Genomic DNA, 23,705 nt, shown 5'->3' on the forward strand with positions numbered 1-23,705 from the left:
TCCTATTCAGTGTTGGCTACACACACATGCTTCTCTATCAAATAAGCCTGAAATTGAAAAGCTACCCTTTGTAAACATGGATTAGCTCAAGCATGCAAATCAAATTCCCAGCATTGAAATTAATTTCTACAATATTGTGAACTAGCAATGCAATCCACAGAACTCAGCCTCAAAGTCCAATCAGTGGGAATTTGGAGCGAGTCACTTCCTTATACTAGAGCAGAGATCCAGAGTTCCTCATTTTTCACCATAGTTCTCATAATCTAGGAGCCATCAGCCACACTGCAAAAACTCTTCCTGGCTGTTCCTACTTCCTACACGGCTGAGTGAGATCTCAGGAACCAGACTAGGTCAGGTATTGTTTGGCTGAATTAAAATTTCCACCATTGTGCAATGCAATATACGTATTTTAAATGAATTGTTAAACTATGTGATGTAGTGATATTATAATTATGCATTTAGACTGGGTTTTTTTATATATAAGTTACTATGAGCATAAATCTGTGGAATATTCAGCATGTAGATTGTTGGCATCTATCTGTCTCGAGAGACAATGGAGTGCGCCTTTAGGGGGTAAAGTCAAACCTCTGTGTTAGCAGCACCAAAGTAACCTCCCCAGGGCCTAAGCCTGGGCAGTGTGAATGGAGGTCCTGAGCTGACCAGACAACAAGATCCCCCTCTTGGCAATGGTCTTGAACCCCTGGCCTACCTGGCGGCAAGTCAGTATGTCAAGTCCCCAATCCAGAATCAACTCATGTGTCCAAAGTCCTGCAGAGATTCTGGAGCATCCAAGCTGAGAGCCATCAACATGGGCAGCTGAGCAGACACAGGCATTCAGCTCTGCTTCCTTTCTATACTTTGCATGCTGATTGCAGCACCTGGGCTTGATGTTCTGAGCCTGTTCTGAGCCTACTCCATACCTCCTCCCAGAGCCAGTGAGCCCTACCTGGCCAACTAGGGAGCTGGGCTGTGGGCCCTTGCCTGCCTCAGCCTCCTGGGGTGCCCCACCTGCTGCTCCCTATGCTTCAGAGCCTGCCATGCTTGTGGAGACAGGGGTCCCTTTGGTGATGAGTCTTGCTGCTCTGCTTCCTGTGCACTAACCCCCATCCCCTAGTCATTATCCATCATCCTCTGAGTAATTCCTACACCAACCTCTCTTTCCTCATCGCCAGCTTGTCCCGGTGTGTCCCAGTCGCGGTTGCACCCCTTGCCAGGATCTCCCTCCTCCTTCCCATTGTCCTGCCAGTTCATGATCTTGTAGGGTTTACCCCTTAGCCTTACTTCTCCCCAAGATATCCTGCAAGGATCAAGAGTTTACCTTCTCCTAGGTGGGCTACCTTGTTGACAAGCCCCATCTGCCCCTCACAACTAAAATATACATGACAAAATGTTATTATTTACTGCGCAGCACAATGAATGAATGGAACTTTATTTGCGTCAGCCATCAGCCATAGCAACAAAGAACATTGTGATATACACAGAACAAAATAAAAAGTCGATTATATAAAACACAGTTTAGGGTCCTGAATCAGCAGTCGAACAGTGGACCTTATTCTGATTTCCTCAGCTAGAAACCTTGCAACCTTTGTAGTCATCTGCTTCTCTTGATCTGGAGCAGCACAATGTTTGCCCACAAAATTTGGCAGAGATGCTACTCTGTTTCACACATTCCCTTGTGGGAAATGATTTCTAAATTCAACAGACCAAATTAACTAACATTAGTTAAGATGGACTAAATGTTACCTCCAGATTCCAAAGCACTTCATTAACAAAGATTAGAATTCCCTCAATAGTTCTTATTCATGATGAATGCAACAATACTGGCAGACGTTTGTGTCTGTAACTGTAAAAATGGAGTATGTGCCAGTTATTTGTGGCTAGTCACAGTTTCCAATGCATTTCCACCGCCTATTTGCATACAGTATGTGCCTCTTCTGTTCAGAGGTCATTGAAGGATGTGCTTTGGACACGCTGAAAAGATGCTAGCTGTGTAAAGTGAAAATTACAGTATGAAGTAAACCTAATTTGGATACCTGTTTCCAAGGCCCTGGGAAATAGATTTGGTATCACAAGATCTCAGAGAATCCTTATAATATCCTCAGTGTCTCCAGCTGAGGTCTTTCTGTTTGCAGTCAGCAGACACCACCATCTGGGCATGACTAAGCCAGTTTCACACCAGATAAGCCCAAGTGATATTTTTGTTCACTTCACAATGAATTCAGATTTTAATGAGCTAGTGTGAGAGGCAAACAGCAAATTAGACACTACAGCCACATATCCCCCTAAATTGCCAGGGCTAATAAGGAGAAAGAACAAAAGCAATAATCTCCCCAACCAACAAAGCAACAGATGAGAAGTGAATGGGCAAGCCCTGGGGATAATCTCTTGCTTTTGTGACTACAGTTGTATCACTGTAATAGGTAGTGAGCCTGGCGTGCTCTGGTCCATGGGGTCACGAAGAGTCGGACACGACTAAACGACTAAACAACAACAATAGGTAGTAATTTGGGAACATGTACCTTATGTGCAACTTCCACACTAAAAGATCACAAAGTATTTCTGTGCACAGTATCATTTTATGAGCCCATGGGGTACAACTTCCTCTGGAATGGAAAGTAGCAACTGGTCAGCTCTACGTATCATAGATGAACAGCATTCACATGACGTTAAGTCTTATATTTTGCATAAGCAATGGGGAAAAGAAAGAGGTGGAATTTGGTTCATTTGTCAGGATTTTAGCATTTTTAAAGCAAAGAGCCATTGGTGGGGTTGGAATGTTTAACTGATCAATCAGTTCTATTAATTGACTAAAAAGGTGCCCAGAAGGAATTGAGCGTAAGATTTTGTGCAGAAGTCCTTTAAAAAACTGCAGGTAGTTGAACCATTTTGAAAGTGGCATTCCCCTTTTCACTAGCATGCCTCTTCTAAGATAAAGGCCATAGTGATATATGTGCCCATTATCTAAAAAAACAAAGGAAGTATGTTTCCTGCTTCATAGTAATTGCTTTTACCCATGAGCAAATTTAGATTAATCAACTAAAATTAATGTGATTTAAAAAGTAATATTTCTTCAATGGGGTGATGACACTAGTTATCAGCTCTGCAAAATATGGTTTTAGGGAAATGCTCATGAAACATAGTTTGACCCAGAGCATACAGGTGCGCCAGCTGCATTTCCCTTGGTGTAAGAGACTTTGCTTTCTGAGTCACATGCCTGGGACAGGAATGCTCACTTCAGTAACACGCACTCTAAAATGCACAACCCAAAGTTTATTTTCATAGTTCTAACTACTTTTTTCTTAAAGGGATTTCAAACTATGGATTTAGAACACTATTTCCAGATGTACTATAACCTCATTTATTTATTTTTGAGGAGATTTTATCATCTACTGACTCACAAATTTCCTGCTACACCTATTTGGCCCTAGGAAACCTACATCAAATCTTTCAGGGGCGAAGTAGGACACTTGATGCAGCCTGTCCAAGAAGCAGAGGTGGAAATACTTGCATCATCTCACAATGGAGGCAGCAAGAACTGAACAACATGTCCAAAACTGTTACTGATGCAGATGTCCTGGGAACATACCATTTCTGAATGTGCCATCTCAGTGTGCAGAACCAGTTTGTTGGCCAGCGGTAGAGATTCGCTGAAGACTAATTATATTGGTCTGAAACATGGGGTGTGGCTCCGTCTCCTTCGCTCTCCACAGATGACCTCTTAGATTCAACATTTGGTATATAGTGATATTTTAATTCCACCCTCCCATGTGCTTGATTCATTCATTCTTGCCTCCTCCCACTCTGTGTACATTCTTGGAAGAGGGGAAGACAGAGCTGCTGTTGCATCAGGCACCTTCCCCTTTGCCAGTCCACTACTGCCTTCATATGAAGCACTCCTGGGGGTGCTTTAATCTCTCCAAATTTAGGATTGCTGGCAGTAACAAGCTAAACCACAGTTCTTGCTAATGAAGCCCAGATAGGAAATAAGAGGTTGGAAGCAGAGTACAACTTCAGTTAGGATACATCTAGTCCAGAGATGGGAACCTGTGGCCAGATGTCATTGGACTCCAACTCCCACCAGCCCAAGCCAGCAGGGATGATGGGAGCTGTAGTCCTACATGATCTCCAGTCCTTTTTATTGTATCACAACAGGCAACCAGATGTACTGAAAAGGTCCACAAGCAGTGGACAAAGGCAGTAGCTAGCCCTTCCATGCTGTTGCCTTCCTAGCAAATGGTATTCAGTGATCGCTGCTTCTGATAGAGGTTCTGTTGGATTAATGGCCTAATAACCCTTGATGCATATCTTTGTTGAACTGGTCTATTTCCCATTGAAAGCCCTCTAAGCTCATAGCCAACACTCATTAATTCCTGGTCATGAAGTCTAGCACTTGCTGCATAATTCATAAATCTACTCATCCAATGAGATTGCAGCCTTAATTATGCATTATGGGAAGAAGTACTTTCTCTTATCTGTTCTGTATCTATTGCCAATCAGTTTAGGTAACCCCTGATTCTTAGCATCGTAGGAAAGGGTAGACCGTCCCCCCCCCAATTTTCTCAACACGATGCATCATTTTTTAACCTTGATCATGTCACCATGTAGTCACCTCTTCTCTAAAGTAAAGCATCTCCTTTTAGTTAGTCTTTCCTAATAGGCAGCTCAAGTCCTTGAACATTTTGGCTTCCCCTTCCAGTCCAGAATGAAAACAGGTAGCCACTTATACACCTGAAGTTCTTAGCATTTGTCCCTGACAATGCAGTGGTAATATTTCGAGAGAAGAGGGTAAAGCAGAATCAGCACATTCATGTTGAGGACTATTTTTGCATTCCAGATTTTTGCCTAAAACACATGGGGCAATGCCCTGAGATTTTTGTCTGTTCAGCAGGGGACTCCTGCTGCCCTTCAGACTTCTGCATCAGAGTTGTTCCTGACAATGCAATTCTTGGGAGACAAGGGAGAGTTAAAGCTGAATCAATAATTAAATTTTGAGGACTAATTTTTGGCCTGAGATTTTTGTCAATTCAACAGGGGACTCCCTCTGCCCTTCCAACTTTTTTTTATCAGTGTTGCCAGCAACAAGTTATTCATAAACAATGACTCACATTTCCACCTTCCCAACTAAACACTGATTTCAAATAATCTCTTTTATTGATGATTTAAAATATGACTTTAGGAAACAAACTACTGAAATATTTTTCTTTGTAACCCTGTTGATATAAATGAGGGGGTGCACAAGAAGGTGCTCTTGCTCAGCTCCCCCTCCTTTTTCTGCTGATCATATAACACCCAGGCATTTGATAGATGAAAAATAGGTTGACATGAGAGTAAATGCTTGTTACTGAATGGCCTCTGAGGACTTCAGCAGCTGACATGTCCCACACTACACTGGGGAAATCCTAGTCCCCAAATGTATATGAACACAGAATTCTTACATATTTCAAGAAAAGTACTCAGATTTGTGATATGACACCAATCTTGGTGTGGAGCTAGACAACATCCATGAAGCTGCATGTTGGAAGATTCAGGGCAGAGCTACAATTTCCAGAGTTCCCTGTGAAGATGGATCAATTGTTAAACCATTCTGGGCACTGTAGCTTTGGGAGGAGAATAGGGGTCTCTTAACAACTCTCAGCACCGTTAACAAACTGCAGTTCCCAGAAATCTTTGGGGGAAGCCATGACTGTTTGAAGGGAGTGTGTGTCTTTCTACTAACTCTAATGGAGATGCTATTCTGTGGTGAAGCTGCCAGGGCAACATTTACTTCTATTCAGCCCTTTGTCAGCCTATCCCATCACTCTGTGTTTTTGTTTCATTATATTGCAACAGGAAAGGTTCTGGCAGCAGAAAGGTTGCTGTTTCATATCTGCCTATAGCTCAATGAAAAGGGTGGAAATGCAACAGCGACACACTGTTATCCGCAGCTCTGCAGGCGAACCATGTGTCAAGATCAAGTGTAAAAGAAAACAGCTTACATTGCATCTCATTGCTGAGTTGCCCTCATAAATCAGAATCACTCTCACCTTGACTGATGCCTTCCCAAAGTCAAATGGGAAGAAGGAACACACTTAACCTGATTCATTATTGGGAAGACTGCCAATTTGCCAGGGATTTCTAGTGCCCAACAAGTGTAAGGAAAGAAGAGGTGATTTTTCTTTCTCAGCAATTATTTCCATAAAACACCCCTGATTAACTTATCATAAATGTCGCTCAGCTTAAAGATGGCAGCTGCACTCCTTGTCTGGAACCACATTACATTGCCGGAAGGACGGTGACTTCCAGGTCTCTGAACAAACTTAAGGATACCTTTGAAAGCAATTTCCATTACAGATCTGAGTTTTGTAAACAAACTCCGAGAGAGACCCACACCAGTTGAGAAAAAACTAGAAAGCCTAAAATCTCTTGCATATGCATTCTTGGGATCTCTAGACTTCATGATTCGTGGCCCAACCTATCAGAACTCTTCCATAGAAAGCTACAAAGCTTAGGAACAAGATTGAAACACAGCTTCACCTTTTTCAACATATCCAGGCCCTGGATATCCATCCCACATGTGTTCTGCTGTCTGCCAGCCCTGAGTGTTCATTTTGCAGGGTCAGAGGGAAAGGGGAATCACTCTGTTGATGTTGCTAGGCAACCCACAGCCGTCATCACCAAATACCCAGTGCTTTATTTCTCAAAAGGCCCCAGTTCCTGGAAGCCAGGCTGTTTGGGCCAGAAGACCTCTTTCCCAATCTTAGAAGTGAAACAGCTACTTGGGCCTGCGTGGCGATGAAGGGAAGCCGTTCTGCATGTGCTCAAAAGGATCCCTTGCATCATTAAAATCCCATTTTAATTCACATATTTGAGAGTTGAGCTCCCGAGCATGAAAACAGGATTGAGGGCTGAGCTTTGTCTCAAAGTAAGTCTTTGGGGCACATCAGCATTGTGGCCGCAGTTGCCTAGCAGAATGATTTCTTTTCCAGGTCTAGCAATAGGAAATAAGCAGGGATCATCACGGAGAGAAGTGCATACCACAACAGCCAGACTGAAGGGCAGTCAGACATGCACAGTGCTCAGAGCAGTCCAAGCCATGTCTCTCTTCAGAGCAGTGCTCAAACGATGGAGAAAAGGAGTTGAGACCCCTTCATGAAATGTAACCCCTCCACCAACAATTTTAGCTAAATCATGTCCCCAATAACCTTCTTTTAAAAAGCTAAATTACAAAATTCGGGGTTTGAAAAATGAGCATTTGATACTGCATGATTAGTACACACTTGTATACTGGTATTAGTATGATTAGTATACACTATCTCACTCAAGCTGCTGGGTAGCTAAAGCTCTCTGGATTGGTCAGATATCTGGGAATATAACTACATGTAAGCATCTGTGTACTGCAGTTCTCCTGAAAGCATCAGCAACCGGATGTACAAGATGACTTAATAACACCGATCTGTTCCATCTCACTCTCTCAAACACACGTCACAGACCTTTCCCCCTTGTTCCAGCGAGGCAATAACAATATCCCCAAACAGCTGATCTTCCTCACTGTTCCAGCCAAAGCTAGTTGTCTTCTTTCTTTTCAAGAGACTTCTTGTGAGCAGAATTAGAGTGAGCAGGGTTTGTTTTCATGCAGTTCCTTTCCAGTGCTGAGCAAATCTCAAGAAAACTGACTGCAATCATTTGCAGATCATTTTCCATCCTCCTGCATCGGTCTTCCAAAATGACTGCTTTCACGAACCCAGACATAATTTTTTTAGAGTTACCTTTGCCCTGTTGAGTAGTACCTCCAGGTTACTGTTAAAATAAAACTAATATTTAAAACTACACTTTAATCGTCTTGTTAAATGAAAGAGAACATTGTATAAGCTTAGCGGGGTGGGGGGTGGGGAGAATGGAAACACAAGGCTAGAGGGAAATACAAGGGCAAAAAAGCTTTGATCCAATACAGGATTCATGCTCAGCCGGAGTAATCAGAACCATATGCAGAAACTATGGGACTTTCAGCTGCTCTTTAATTAAATAGCATAAAAATGACTTGACATCATTTTGTGTACTGGGGCACTTTGCAGAAGTGCTTTATACTAGGATAAGTAGCCTTATGGAATGTCCTCCACTGGTTGAAAAAAGCAACAAGACCCCAAGTACCTTGGAAACTGCTGAAATCAGTGAGACAATATATCAAAGAGTGACATGAACTAAAGCAAGTGTGTGTGTGTGTGTGTGTGTGTGAGAGAGAGAGAGAGAGAGAGAGAGAGAGAGAGAGAGAGAGAGAGAGAGGGAGGGAGAGAGAGAACAAATAGACAACTATTGGGTTGACCACAGAGGACTCTTACACCTCTTAAGTGTATAAAATAAACAGGATCCACTCAAAAGGTAAACTAGTTTCTAATCATTTCCCGAGTGGTTCTGCTTTATATTTTGGCTTATTGCATCAACAGGAGTTCTTTGAAAATGATGGTAAATTTGGGTGTAAGACTGAATGCACAACATTTGATTTTACTTATCTATAATAAACCTGCATGCATAATTTTAGCCCGTATACACCCAATTTGGCACATCTGAGTGGTTTTTATTTGCATTTGGCCTTTTATATATGCTGTTAAATTTATTGTGTCCTGTTCTGTATGCCAAGAAGGAACAATAAGCTGAGGGTGACAACGTAAGAATCAAAACCACATGAATATTTTGCATCAAGAGACAGATTTGGAATTTGTCACATTTGTTTCCTTACCTTTCTTTCAAGGAGCACTTCGCCCATAAAATAGGTCAGGCAGAAAGTGGGAAAGGGAAGGGGATGTTTCGAGTGAACTTCATGGCAGAGTGGAGATGGAACTAAAGTGAGGTCAACCTTCGCCAACCGGGTGTCCTCCAGAAGTTCTGGACTACCAGCCCCACCCGGAAGAACATCAGCTCAGCCTCTGGTCCAAAATATCTGAAGGACACCAGATTGGCAAAGACTGACCCAAGCCAAATGTTCTGTGCTGAGAAATCTTGACTCAAAGGTTGGGACGGTCAAAGAAGAAGAGGAGGAGGAGGAGGAGAGAGAGAGTACCCCACACAAGGGGCTGATTTCAGTGAGAGGGATAGGGGAAAAAATCCCCAGGATTTTAAGATACAGAACTTTTCTGGCCATACTGGTGGAAGATTCTTTTTTGTTTAGTTCATTTTTGCTGCTTTCTATTAGTCATGTCGGAGCTCCTCGTTGTGGTCAGATAGTGGGAACCATTTTCTTCCTCATAATGATTGGGAATTTTACTACTGCCTTTGCTAGGCCACTTTGGGGGAGGAAATGGTGTCTGGTCAGTACAAGAAACAACAAAAACTGAAACCTGCCCTCATTGTTGCTGACAAAAGTAATCTTGAAAAATATCTCTCCCCACTTCATTTTCATATCCTGTGAATGGGATTACAAATCCATGGAAGTGCATTTTGCTTTGGCACTAAAACAAACCCATAATTTTCTAGCCCAAAGTCAAACTCTCCACCACTGGCTATAAAAAATAGTTTTTAATGGTTTGAAGATGATGCATGTAATCTCTGTACATTTCGCATTTAACGGTAGAGGCATTGATAAAAACTCATGAAAACTGTATATAGCTGAGCAGATGTTTACACATAAAGCATTTTTAAAAAGAAGGTATGGCTACAATCCCAAGGAAAAAGTTGAGTTGGATGCAGAGGAAGTTAGTCACAACTATAATCTATGACTAATTTCCTCAAGATCCAACCCATTTGAGATTCCAGGATGGGCAAACGTATGGAGTTGCAGCCAACACATGTCCAAAGAGTATGAGTAAAAAGTAAAAGTGGGTTTTCCCATTATTTCCTAATTAAATATGGTTATACATTGGAAAGCATCTACAGTAGGGAGCACCTGGTTACAATCTACCTATCTTTTCATAACATACACTCTAATCCTTCTTATCCCTTTTCAGCTTTGCACACTGTTTATAGAAAGAGCAGTGTTTTTCATCCATATTTCTTATTTCCATAACGGATTCAGTGTCCTATTTTCATTTTTTTTTTGTTTCTTCTTCTTCTTTGTTTAGTCTTGTATGCCTTAAGCAAGCTGAACTATTGTTGAATTTGCAGTGCTATAAAATGTGGCAGCAAATGTCGAACTGAAAAAAACCAAAGGGTTGTATTCAACTAACTTTTATTTTCAGTAGACTCTGTGAAATTAATGTTCTCTAAATTAGCCATGGCCAACAATTTCAATAGGTCTACTCTGAGCAAAGGTTAGTAGATGCCCATCCAAAACAAACTTAGATTAAAAACCCCAGTGGGTCCAAAAGAATTGAGAATCATAAATGTGTGACTGCTAAAATGGGAGTTCCATATAGCAACTATAATCTTGTTAATTTTGGCATTTCTCTTTCTTCTTCCCAGAGTTGAACTGCACCATCTGCTCCAGTAGCAACTAGCATCGATTAAGGCTGAAACGGACACTGTTTTCCAGAAGCGTGTTTTGTAGTAAAAAAATAATAATGTCCTGTTTCTTCTGTGTTTTCTGGCAGTACCTGCAAAAACACCTACCTATTCATCTGCACTACCTTCTCTTGCTCTCTTTCACAAGTGACTTTGTTTGCCCCTGAAGGCGTTGTCATAGAAAAACTTGCCCTCTGGAATAACTTCCGCAAGAAGAAATGATACATGTGAGAGGTATAGTGGGAGGCTGAAGTTATTTGGTTTTGTTCTATGCTCCCTTCTGTTTATTATTTATTTGAGACTTTTGTTTACCGCCTTTTGCCAGTAGGTCCCAAAGTGGTTTGCATCAATAAAAATATGAAACAATGGTGCAGCTTGAGCAAGATGTAGCACCTTAGACCACGGCATAACTGGAGCTAAGGATGATCTGCCTTCACCCTGGGACTTTTAAAAAAAGTGGCGCCCAAGGAGAGACAGAGAGGACATTGGATTCCATAGCAGAATGCTGCAAATTAGAAAATATTTGTCAGCCTTGAATTTGGGAAATATCTTACGGATATCTATGAAAAAGTTATAGACTTTTAATCCCTTTCTGCAGGGATTGCAGTCTTAATCTCCCCTCACTGTTTTTATTGCTGCCACTTTGGTGGTCTGGTTAATTTTTCTCCCTAACCCCCAAGGGAAGATCAGCTTCCCTCACACAAATCAACTGTAGACAAACCCAGCTTCGAAATCTTGAGTGACAAATGATGACCACTAGGGGGATCACACACAAAAACTTTATTAGAAAAAGATAAAGCCATTGTTAAAAATGTTCTCCGAAAGAACAAATAGCCCCCCCCCCCCGCTTCTAGATAAAAATATTCTTTTTGAGACAAATAATTAATTGGACATAATCAGCTTGTAGTGAGGTCATAGTCTTCTTCCAGATTGGTCAGATATCATCAAAGAGGTCTTCAGGATCACCAGTGTTTTTTTCTGACTCTGAAGGCATCTCTTTCGATGACGGCTGCTTGTCTGACGATTTTGGAGGAGAATCAGCTCTAGAGATTTAAAGCAGAGAACCTTTGTGAAACAAATTTATGTTGGTTATTTTTAAACCATGTTAGGTGAAGATACTTAAAGGAAAGTTTAGTGTCTTTGGAGACTGTATTCATTTTTAGGATGAAATTCTGCTCATATTTGCTACTTGCTCATTTGCGGTAAAGCCAGCAATGAAAATTATTCAGGTTGCAGTAGTTTAGCTGTCACTTTTCCATTTGAATCCCCCCTCTCATTTTCCTCAAGATGCCAATCCAACCTGTGATGCCAACATAAAGAATTAAGCAGAAGCAAGCAAGTAAATGGAAAAGACAGCTAAGCTGTATTTAGTTCAGTTACCACTGCATGGCATAGCTGGAAATTGGCTGGAGTTCCCCCCTCATTTTTCTCGCATGAGATTTATAGCCATTTTCTAATATTTTGACATTAGGAGCAAATTCCTAAATTTCAAGGTCTTAAGCTCTACCTTCTGCCTTGCCAATAGTTGAAATATCAAAAACAAAACAAAAAAACCCTTACAAATAGCAAAAAGATTTGAACTTTCAAATCTAGAGAGTGTATTTGGGCCTGTTGTGCATATTTGAAATCCTTGAGAAGAATGTGTTTAGATATTCCCAATTTCTTTACCTTCATTGCTTGTCTTTTAATTACAGTGGTTAAAAAATAAAATCTGCAGTTTACTGAGAAATGTAATAAATCCTGATTCATAGAGTTGTTAGCAGGTTGATACAGTCAAGCAGCTGGCACAGGAATTGCATGATCCAAACTTCTGTTGTGTACCACACAAGTAACTTATCACATAAGCCAGGTATTCCACGCAAACCAAGAGATGTGGGCAATCATAAGGCCCTCTTTGGACAACCTCCTCTTACTTCTCCCCAGGATCTGAGAGTAAAATGAGACTATGCCAGCCAGCCACACTCCCAACACCAGCGCATCCATCTAGCCACACCCCCAGCAGCACCTATCTGTTTAGCTCAAGGAAGCAAATGGTATAAAGGAACAAGAGGCAGGGGAGCTGACCTGGGCCCCAGTTTATGGGTGCCCGGTGCACATGACAGCATGTTGTCATGCCCGTGTCCTGGCCTTGGAACCTCGCAAGACTTCAGACTTGACTTCTGGTGCTTCGTGAGGCACTGGAAGTTGTGTCGGGGGCTCTCTGGTGAGCACCCGCAACAATTTTTTGTGGGTGCTTGGGCACCCAGAGCCCTCTATAGTTGGTGCCCTTGACAGGAGGTCACCACCTTGCCAAAGCTAAGCAGGCATGAGCCTAACCAGTTCAGATGGGAGACCACCAGGGAAACACATGTATATCCCTGTGGGTTCCATGACAGAAGGCAGGGTATACAGTGGTGCCCCGCAAGACGAATGCCTCGCAAGATGAAAAACTCGCTAGATGAAAGGGTTTTTCGGTTTTGCGTTGCTTCGCTAGACAAATTTCCCTATGGGCTTGCTTCGCAAGATGAAAACGTCTTGCGCTTTTTTCTTAAAGCCGCTTGAGGCGCAGTTGCAACGGACCGTGCTTCGCAAGACGAAAAACATCGCAAGACGAAAAGACTCGCGGAACAAATTATTTTCGTCTTGCGAGGCACCACTGTAAATGTTACAAAAGTAAGAAATACAGTGGTACCTTGGGTTAAGTACTTAATTCGTTCCAGAGGTCCATACTTAACCTGAAACTGTTCTTAACCTGAAGCACCACTTTAGCTAATGGGGCCTCCTGCTGCTGCCGTGCCACCAGAGCACGATTTCTGTTCCTGAAGCAAAGTTCTTAACCTGAAGCACTATTTCTGGGTTAGCAGAGACTGTAACATGAAGCGTATGTAACCTGAAGCGTATGTAACCCGAGGTACCACTGTAAAGAGACCCTCGTATCCTCATACTAAGTGCACAGGGGCTTCCATCTTATATCTTGATTGTGAAGCACAGATGCACAGATACCAGGGGCATGGACAGAAGGGCATGAAGAGGCATTGCTCTTTTCCTCACACTGTTACAATACACAAAGCGTTTTCTTAAACACACAGTAAGCAATGGAATCTCTGCTCTCTGGCTCATACAGTTTGTGCTGCCGCCACCACCACATTAGTTAAAGGAGCCTTGTGAACTCTATGACATTTAGCAGGATTGCCAGGGAACCAAAACTTTAAAATACATCCCCAAATCAAGGATATTATAGTCCCACCGTGGTTTGTCCAGTGATGTTTTGAACATTCCCACCACAGATGAAGAAAGTCTGCTTTGGGAGTGTGCCAGAACTTGAGAATATGTCTGCTTGGGGAGTCCCAGGTTGAAATCCATTCTCACCTATAAACCTCACTGGGTGACACTGGGCTATCTCTCAGTCTAACCTAAGGTTGTTGTGAGGATAAAACAAAGGAAAAGAAGTACACACACTATGTTCATCTCCTTGGAGAAAAAGCAGGATAATAATGTAATGAAAAAAGAATTCTAACTTCACCACAGTTTAGCACCCTCAAATGTGAAACATCAACTCTGTTTATGAGTTGTGTGACTAATACAGAGAGCTGAACCACAAATTGAAGGGCAGGTAAGAGCACTGATAAGTATTTGTTTTCTCAGCTGAGAACGAGCCACACAAACCTGAAAAAGCAGATGTGAGACATCTGAACAGACAAAGCAAAGCACCCACTAACTATTTAGTGTGATTGAGTGCCTATCCTAATGATGAGGTGATACGACAGATAATGCAACTTAAATGCTCCTACAGCCACACAAATTTCAGAATTCTGACAACAAATTAAATATTTCAAAGCTCTTGGAATGTTTACCTAAAACTCAGTTACATGTTAACATCTATATCCAAAGTGACATGTGCTATTGTTAATAATACAGGGAATAAACACTTTGCCCTTTTCCTTTTGAAAAAAGAAAAATTCAGATTGGAGGCTGAATTTGCCAAGACTTTATATAAGATCTACATAAGTGTAGGATGCTTGGTTTTTTGCCAGTGCTGGCACATCCATCATGTCCTAGGCTGTGCTGACATATTTACTGGGGCTTTGTTCTTAAATTCCCAGTGTGGGGTATATTGTAGCATGGTTCACGTATTAGGAAATGTTTTCCTAGAAATTCTAACAACTACACTGGAAAACTACTTGGATTTGGTTATGCTCTATGCTCTATATAAATTTATCATTAGTTAATCACTCCCCTGTATGAAAATGATGGGGAACTAACATGTTTCCCACTAAACTTTGTGTCTCCCAGGGTGAGAATTTCTATGTCATGTTTTCAGATACTATGGGAGTTCCTTCACCTCCTATCACTGTGCAGAGCAACATATTCATGGTAGTGGTTTCTTCTATGGGAGGGGTGGGGTAAAATACTCATTACCATTGTACTGGATGGTAATGTAGTCAGGAAGATAGACATCCCTTCATTACATCATGACGTTAGTAAAGGGACCCCTGAACATTAGGTCCAGTCGTGGCCGACTCTGGGGTTGCGGTGCTCATCTCGCTTTACTGGCTGAGGGAGCCGGCATACGGCTTCTGGGTCATGTGGCCAGCATGACTAAGCCTCTTCTGGTGAACCAGAGCAGCACACGGAAACGCCGTACCTTCCCGCCGGAGCGGTGCCTATTTATCTACTTGCAGTTTGACCTGCTTTCGAACTGCTAGGTTGGCAGGAGCTGGGACCGAGCAACGGGAGCTCACCCCGTCGTGGGGATTTGAACCGCCGACTTTCTGATCGGCAAGTCCTAGGCTCTGTGGTTTAACCCACAGTGCCACCCGTGTCCCTATCATGATATTACTTAGCTGCTTAAGTCAACCTGGTAGCATCTAGCAGTTGTTGGACCCCAACTCTCATCAGCCCCAGCTAGCCAATGGTCAGAGAAGATGACTGCTGTAATCCACAACATCTGGAGAGCACCTTGTTGGCTATGGCCAAGTTGAAATTATCCATCCAGTTTAATTTTTGTTATTGAGATGTTTTGCTTCTTCAAAATCATGATCATTTTTAAGCCAAGCAAAATCTGGATGAAATCCTGTGCACAAAGGGGATGAGGAGCTATTGGTAGGGCACGAGATAGAAACACTATAACCCAGATGAAATGGGAGGGAGGGAGGAAATTCCCTGGGTATATAACAGCAGAGGCTGGCTGGTCTCTCACTCAGTATGGTTGAGATGTTTCCTTAAACTTGGCTTTTGTGGACTAAGCTCAGGCCCTGCACAATCATGAAGTTCTCAAGACCCAACAGACCCCTAGAAACAGTCTTGTAGGAGTGCCTTAACAACAAAAACTTTGTGGCTTCCTGCACATCTCTCTGTGAGCAATACTTTGTGACCAGACATGGAATGAAACAAAAGAACAAAAAGAGCACAATTATTTTGATTTTCTTATAAAAAAGATAAAAATTACATTGCTGAATAATGCAAACCTCAACACAGGAATCAAGACCCACAAAGATTTAACTAGGCAGTTGGTTGCCCGCTATCCCAGGGGTGGACTTCAGTCTTTCAAATTTCAGCTGCACCCTGTGCAAGGCAAAAATTCGGCAATCCCTGCTTCTCATCTTCCATTTTGCTCAATTCACTATGTCATAGTTGCAGTACCCTGCAGCACCCTCTAGGCTCAGCGCCCAGTGCGGCAGAACTGATTGTGCTGCTCTAAATCTGCCTCTGCCACCCCCCACTTCTAACTTTGTCACATGACTAGGAGAGAGGAGCTTTTTAAATGCATGTGATGGTCTGGGAAGGAGGGAAGTGTGGGAATACGGCAGGAGGGAAGAGTTTACTTAATCGTGCATTTTAGAAAGACATTTTCAAAGAAACTGGGCAACTGAATGGTCCAGAAGGAATTCAGCACTCATTACCCAGCATAAGCGTTTGGCAGAAGTAAATACTGCACCTGCCTTTATCATAAATACAATTGGCATCTGAAAAAAAGATCTAAAGGCACTAATTCAACAAATCATATGTGCATGTTCCAGACTGAAGGCTTCACGATGCTCACCATTTGCTGCTTTCAATTGTTAAATTACATTTAAAATTGAGGCTAGTGTTTTTGTTTTTACAGAATTAACTGTGATCTGCTTGGATATAGCTTGGCTGGATCATTTAAAGAATGATAGCTATTGATTTATAAAATAATTTAACTCACAAATACATACTGGACAGAATGAACCCATCTTAATAAAGATCTATTTCTTTTCTTAAACTAAATTTAATATTGTAAAAATAAGCGGTGGCAACAAGTATATTCAGTTTAATATTATTACATTAGGAGAATTAACAAAGTGATATATAATTATTATATGTAGTCAAAATACATTTCTGCCTGCTTGTCAATAATTCAAGTTTTGAGAATTAAATCCATATACCATTAAAAAAAATTCACAAGCCTGAGGTGAGTTAACAAGAGACATACATTCCTGTGGTTCATTTACACTTAAGCTCATTCCTGCATAAAGGAACTAGACCACACATCTAGACTGAGAAATCGTTTTACAGCCACTGTCTCAGTAGGGAGGGGGGAAAGGGATCTGATTACTTAGTCAAAACCACAAAAAAGTATATACACAGCACAAACGTTTGGGTTTGCCTAGCATTTTAGACAAGAGTTTTTACAAACCCAATACAACATAAACTATCCACCAATATTGCAATATTTTCTACTTTTTCTTTTTAAATTATATTTACAATGATGTGTTGGTGCTCAATACTTTCTCCCTTCCAGCAACCCTGCAGCAGCTAATAATCTTGAGCAAACTCAATAATGTTGGTCATTCCGTTCATGATTTCTTATTTAGATACATCACTATGGAATGCCTTCTTGAATACACCCAGCAGCCACTATTGATCTGTCACCTCTCAGTCTAGAATGTTTATCTTGCTGAATTGGGGGAACAAATGTTTGAGGGAGGGCAGATATCGTCTTCAAAAAACTTCACCTTTACATTAAACCCCACCATCAAAGTAGCTGAGGTGGTTAGTTCATAAAGACCACACTAGAAAGTCCAAGACCTCCGTTTAGTATACAAATGCCTTCTATCTGGTGGTTGCGCTGAAACGGTCGAGACTCGTTCACTCTAAAGCTGAGGCACCTGAGACAGCGATGTCTCAGGTGCCTCACCTTCTCCTGGCTCTCAAAGGCCAAGTAAAAATATTGAATCCTGGATATAGCCCCAAACTCCTTCTACATAGGAAATGCTAAAATGTAATGTTCAAATCCCATGCATTTGAATGAGAGGAGTTTGTTGGTTTCACAAGTGGCTCTCAACAGATAGCACCATTAAGAACTTGCAGTGATTCAGATACTGTGGTAATTTAATTTAAGTGGACGTAATCAGTCTTACCTGTTTGCTTCAACAAAGTAAGATTTAATTTGGCTTCTAAAAATGTAACATTTATTTTTTTTTAAAGGTGAATTGATTATGCTCCCAACTTTCTAGCTTTCCAGGAGCCTCTGGTTCATCACCTGTGTATCCTCATTCATATCAGACAAGTTCAGGTAGCTTCTCTCTCTCTTTTCTCTCCCCAAATGAGCATTTCCCCCTACTATCCTACAATTCTATATAGAATTATTCTAGCCAGGTCATGAAATGGATTTGTGCTGCAATCACAATGATCGAACAGCTTTCATCTATTTTTTAGCTAGAGATGAAATCAAAAGGCTAAAAAATCAAAAGGCTAATAGCTACACAGTAGGTAGCTATTGGCAGTCTCAGTTGTTGGTAGCATCAAAAAAAGCATGCAGACCATAATTGGCAGAATAAATACCTGTTTGGCAGGATTCTTAGCCACATAAAGCCAAGAGGCAGGGGAAACTGAGTTAATATTCATCTTTGAAGTATCTGAAGAAGTGTGCATGCACACGAAAGCTTATACCTAGAACAAACTTAGTTGGTCTCTAAGGTGCTACTGGACATTTTTTAAAAAAAAAAAAATTAAATTTATTCCATCTTTGAAGTGTGATAGAAGTGAGGACCCTTTTCATGCCTGTGTGTTTTGTCCTTCCGATGTTTTGGACACCTGTCTGTACGAGTTCATTGATGAGGTCTGTGAAACTGACAAAGGTTCAGCTCTCTGGATGAATGAATTTAAATATTTCAGGATCAAACAATGATTCTAGAGCTGGGTGCCATCACTCTACCAAGAGATAATTAATTCCATAGCTGGACAGAAAGGACAGACAGAGCAGAGGTGAGTCTTCTCTGGATGTTAATATACACCAAGGAATGAAGTACCAGTCTAGTTGCAATTCAGAGAGCATTCCGCTGTCAGTTCTTCCTTTGTTTGCAGACAGGAAACCTGCTTCCAAGTTAAATAATTTACACTTTGCAAGTTTATGAAGAATTCATAGCGGCATTCTTGGCAGGAAGTTGGACTGATCGACCCGCAAAAGTGATGGGAGCCCTTTGCAAGGCTAAAGCATGCATTACTCCTAAATGGTATTTACCAACCCTACTGATTTTGAAGCAAATGCATGTTCAGGACTGCAGTACAAAGCAAATTAATGAGACTGGTATAAAGAGAAGTGAGGTGTTAATTGAAATTCTTTCTTTCTTTCTTTCTTTCTTTCTTTCTTTCTTTCTTTCTTTCTTTCTTTCACACTGGAGAGACTTTATTGTTTTATTTTGACTTTTATTGCTGAATCACTATAAGCTGTCTTTAAGTCTGTTTCTCACAGAAAGTCAGCATATCAATGGAAAGATTGATAAATAAATAACACACAGGGCATATGTAGACCAGATGCAACCCATGTAAAATAACACAGTGTTACCCAGATGAACCTGGGAAGCACTAATGTCCCATCTCTCTTGGGTTATTCTTCTCTGAAAGCCAGTGCAAGTTTCAACTCCCTAATCTTTCTCCCCCTGCTCCCCAGCTCTGGACAGGGGAACAGGAAGAATGGCTGGCAGACATTTGTCAGGCATCAGTTTCTCACTTGAGGCTTTCGCTTTCCCCTTCCAAAGGATAAACAGCAATTGTATGTTTATGGTTCAGCATCACAGGGAAAGCTTTCATCTGCTGTCTTTCATTAACTAGGTGTGTGCGCCACTATTTACATTGCAAAGCTGGAATTCAATATATATGCTGAAAAATATGAGATTTGAAAACATGGCATAGTTCACAGACTGAAATCATTTAGCGTTTTTTAAAAAATCAAGACAGAAATGGCAGAAATTAACAAATTTTACTCCCTACAGATTTTTAGAACTCTAATTACAAGAAAGGTAATTGTAACAAACGCAAAGAGCAGAATCTAAGTAATGATATGATTATTATCCCATTAACATTAAGTACAGACATATATTTAAAATCAATGAGAAGAACTTTTTCTGAGGATAAATTCATATGTAACAGTTTTCCATATGTCTTTCCTTTTAAAAAAAGATTATCTTCTGTTTGATAGCTGTTGTTATGGCATGGAATATCTCTGCATCTCCATCACAAACCAGAACATTAGCACAACATTTTCAGTGTTGCACTTTTGTTGTCATCTGAGCACAATGGTACCTCAGGTTAAGTACTTAATTCGTTCCGGAGGTCCATACTTAACCTGAAACTGTTCTTAACCTGAAGCACCACTTTAGCTAATGGGGCCTCCTGCTGCCGCTGGAGTACGATTTCTGTTCTTATCCTGAAGCAAAGTTCTCAACCCGAGGTACTATTTCTGGGTTAGCGGAGTCTGTAACCTGAAGCGAATGTAACCTGAAGCGTATGTAACCCGAGGTACCACTGTAGTGCTGTTTGCTTCTCATGTGACAGAACTTATCTCTCTATTTGTGTGCTACTGCATACATCTGCAGAAATAAGTACCTGGCACGTGTGATCGCTCAAAAGCTAATTTTGGGGAAATAGCAAAACTATTTTTGGGATCTTTACGGGAGATGATTAAGCTTAGACACACAAAAGTGCACTGGCTTCTATAATCTTGCTGAATTTGGGGCATTTAATACTGAACAATAGTGATGTTCTTACTTTGGAGACCACACTATCACTACATTTGTTATAATTTTATATATTTATAATTGAAGTATGCAAATATAATACAATTACAAGCTACAAAAGGGTTTTATTTTTTGCAACATCAGATTCCCACTGGCCCTGCTTGCATTTAACAGAAGGCAGCACACCTTCACACAGAATTTCCAATTACACAAAAGGGTCTATGTAAGAGTCATGTTCCGGTCTGATGCCAGATCCCACAGAGAAGGGTAAGGCTGGAGGCAGGTTGCGTGAAGTTGGCAATTACAGAACCACAGAGAACTCCAAGTGAGAAACCCACCCTGATAAAAGGTTGAGAGCATTCTGATGCTTTGTAAAGCTCCTGCTATCAGACCAAAGGCACAACCTTGAGGCTCCTTCACAATGCTTTGCCTATTCCTGCAAGTGGTGACAATTTACAGTGGTACCTTGGTTGTCAAAAAGCTTGGCTCCCGAACAAATCGGCTCCCGAATGCGGCAAACCCAGAAGTAAGTATTCAAGTTTGTGAACGTTTTTTGGAAGCCGAACATCCAACGCAGCTTCTGCTTGAGTACAGGAAGCTCTTGCAGCCAATCGGAAGCTGCGCCTTGGTTTTCAAATGGTTTCAGGAGTCAAACAGACTCCCAGAATGGATTAAGTTTGAGAACCAAGGTACTACTGTACTACATATTGGAGTTTTATAAATGTCGGAAACAAACCAAGGAGATAACATGAAAAACTAGGTTCCTTTTTGCAGACTTATAGAGCAATTCTTGCCATAAAAACTTGAGGGCCCATGTACAGTTAATGCCATGTATGGCATATGGAATCAGAATGGGATGTGTTGCAATGCACCTGCAATAGCCCTGAACTGGTTTTTCATCTGCGCACAAGGATATTGGTGGGGTCAGAGGCAGGTGGGAGTCTGCAACATTCCATACATCATGGAACTTTTTATTATTGACACTGATTCCTGCAATTCTAAGTTATGCTCTTAAGCTCCAAACTGAGAACATGGAAGCTTCTACGTAGGCATTCCTTAAAGGCAATAGATTCCTTGATCTGTGAGAGTGCTGGCTCTCCCAGACTATTATGATCCTGTGGCTGGGCTTTTTACACAATCTTTGGAATCACGTCATTAAATTCATAACCATGAGACAAGTTTTGAGTAAATAGCACTACTGAGTGGTGTGCATTACAATAGTTCTGTAGGGATCACGACAGTCTACTTTCAGCAACTGAATCAAATATTAGCTCATAAAAAGCACTGGTCTGAAAAACCCAATCAAACTTCATCACCAGGAGGTGGTTCACAAGAACTAGCATATTAATAATAGGGACTAATTATATCCAGGGATTTCACTAATCCAGCTATGTCCTCTAAAGCATACGGGGAATGAGTCTGATATAAAGTCCATGTAACTCTCACTGCTGAACTCAGTATTCAGGGATTCAGGGTATGTGTGTTGATTCAGTGAGAGGCATTTAAGAACTTTTAGCATGTTCCTATGAAGTTTTGCGGTGGCATATAGAATACAGATTTATGTGGGTTAAAATTACTAATAAATTCAAGGCACCCAGTTCTCAAGACAGGTTATTACTATGTTTACAATTTTGCTGGAAGGAATCTGGAATGCCAACATGTTGATCCTAATTGTAATAATTATTTACTTCCTGGATGACTAGCATGTCACAATTAGTCTAAAGGCTTGCTCTTAAGGCACTGAATTTAGGTGGTCTATATTATTTTCCCCCATCTGCCACAAAACCTGGGATACTTCATGCATAATTTCTTTTGTTGCTGCAGTACTATTTCTGCAGGAGAACGTTACAGAAATTATTATTCTGTAAGGATCGGTGGGGGGCGGGGAGGATATCAGGAAGCACATTCACTTTGGATATTCACCACTCATGGAGGTATTCATTTACATCCTGCAATAAGACATACATATTGACTCAGTTTGCATGTAAAACTAAACCAAACCATGGGCTCTCGGAGAGGAAATTTTGGCTGCTCCGCTCTTCCTGCAGTCCAGTTCTGTCCTCCTCCTGCTGTGCTACTGTGAGCTAAGCCATGGTTTGGCATAGCACATTGTCCAAACTTCAGCTTTTGATTTGTCTCCTCCAGACAAACCACAAGCTGTAAACAAATTACACATCTTGTTTACAGCTCATGATTTTTCTGAAGTGAGACAAACCATGAGCCCAGGTTCAAAGAGTATGCTAATCCAAACCATGGCTTAGTTTGCAGTAGCAGGAGGACTGTGGGAGGGACCAGGTGGCCTCACTTTTCTCTCCAGGAATCCACATGTTCATGCCAAGTGATATCTTGACTTAGTTTTATGTGCAAATCAGGTTGTTATGAGGATTGGAGAATCAGCAGCAGTAAACAGAGAAGTAAACACAACTTTAACATTAAAAAGTGTTAAAATATGCATTCAAAACTATTTTTCACATCTATCCATTGGAGCAAAGAAGAGATGTGTACAAATCATAATCAATCAGTCCATTATACCAAGTACAGGGGAACTTTCATAAAACTACCATCAATAGTATTGGCTGGTGAAATTGGCCGCAATTCTTCCTCTCCTCTCCTCTAAATCATTCGTAGTAGCCAAAACAGCAACAAAAGAGTAATGTGTTTGGTAGACAAGAGGTTTAAGGAAATGAATCGAGAAGCAGTTGCCAGCAGACAGCAATGGCTAAACGTAGTCTCTTCTAGATAGGAGACAGCTGTATTCCTTAAATCTATGACAGACAAGCCTACTTAGGATTTCTAGCCATGCAGATCTTCTGATTGGAGATGCATGTGACAAATGTTCTAGAAGCAGCTATATTGCAAATTTTGATATCACAGAGAGGTAGAACAGGAAGATGGCTATAGAAGCACAGTGCCAAACCTGCATTCATGCAAAGGAAGACCACCTGTTCTACAACAGCTTATCTTGAGTATTATGACAACCACCAACAAAATCTACCAGAAGATCATGTATCTATTTAAATGTATTTGCAGAACAAATACGAGCCCTTTTCGGACATCTGATCCATGGTGGGCAAATGAGTGTAAACAAAAGGTTGGGAAACAGGGGTCTGAGATGCACCCCTTTTCAGTCACATTCAGAGAAAAATGGCTCCTAGTCGTACTGGCTATGTATTACTTCCAGGACCAGAGGTAGTTTGCCTCTAATTATCAGCTGCTGGAGAACACAAATGCCTGATGGTGGGCTTCCATTAGGCATTTTGTTGGCCACTGTGAGAACAGGAGGCTGGACTAGATGGACCTTTGGGATGATCCAGGTAGGCATTTGCTCTTTTT

General features: G+C 41.2%; 1 protein-coding gene across 7 annotated transcripts in view; it reads right to left on the reverse strand.

Annotated features, from left to right (window-relative positions):
- Positions 1-9,474: 9,474 nt before the first annotated feature.
- Positions 9,475-23,705, reverse strand: part of XRCC4 (X-ray repair cross complementing 4) — a 101,662-nt gene continuing 87,431 nt past the window's right edge. For all 7 annotated transcript variants that reach the window (XR_014013078.1, XM_081213466.1, XM_081213467.1 and 4 more), the window contains one exon: positions 9,475-11,453. Coding sequence is in view for 6 of the 7 variants with exons in the window: in XM_081213466.1 (XP_081069592.1) it covers positions 11,345-11,453 (109 nt within the window). In the remaining variant the exon portion in view is untranslated. The remainder of the gene's footprint in view (positions 11,454-23,705) is intronic.

Source organism: Podarcis bocagei (genome assembly GCF_964188305.1).
Source record: "Podarcis bocagei genome assembly, chromosome: 11".
Classification (NCBI taxonomy): Eukaryota; Metazoa; Chordata; class Lepidosauria; order Squamata; family Lacertidae; genus Podarcis; species Podarcis bocagei.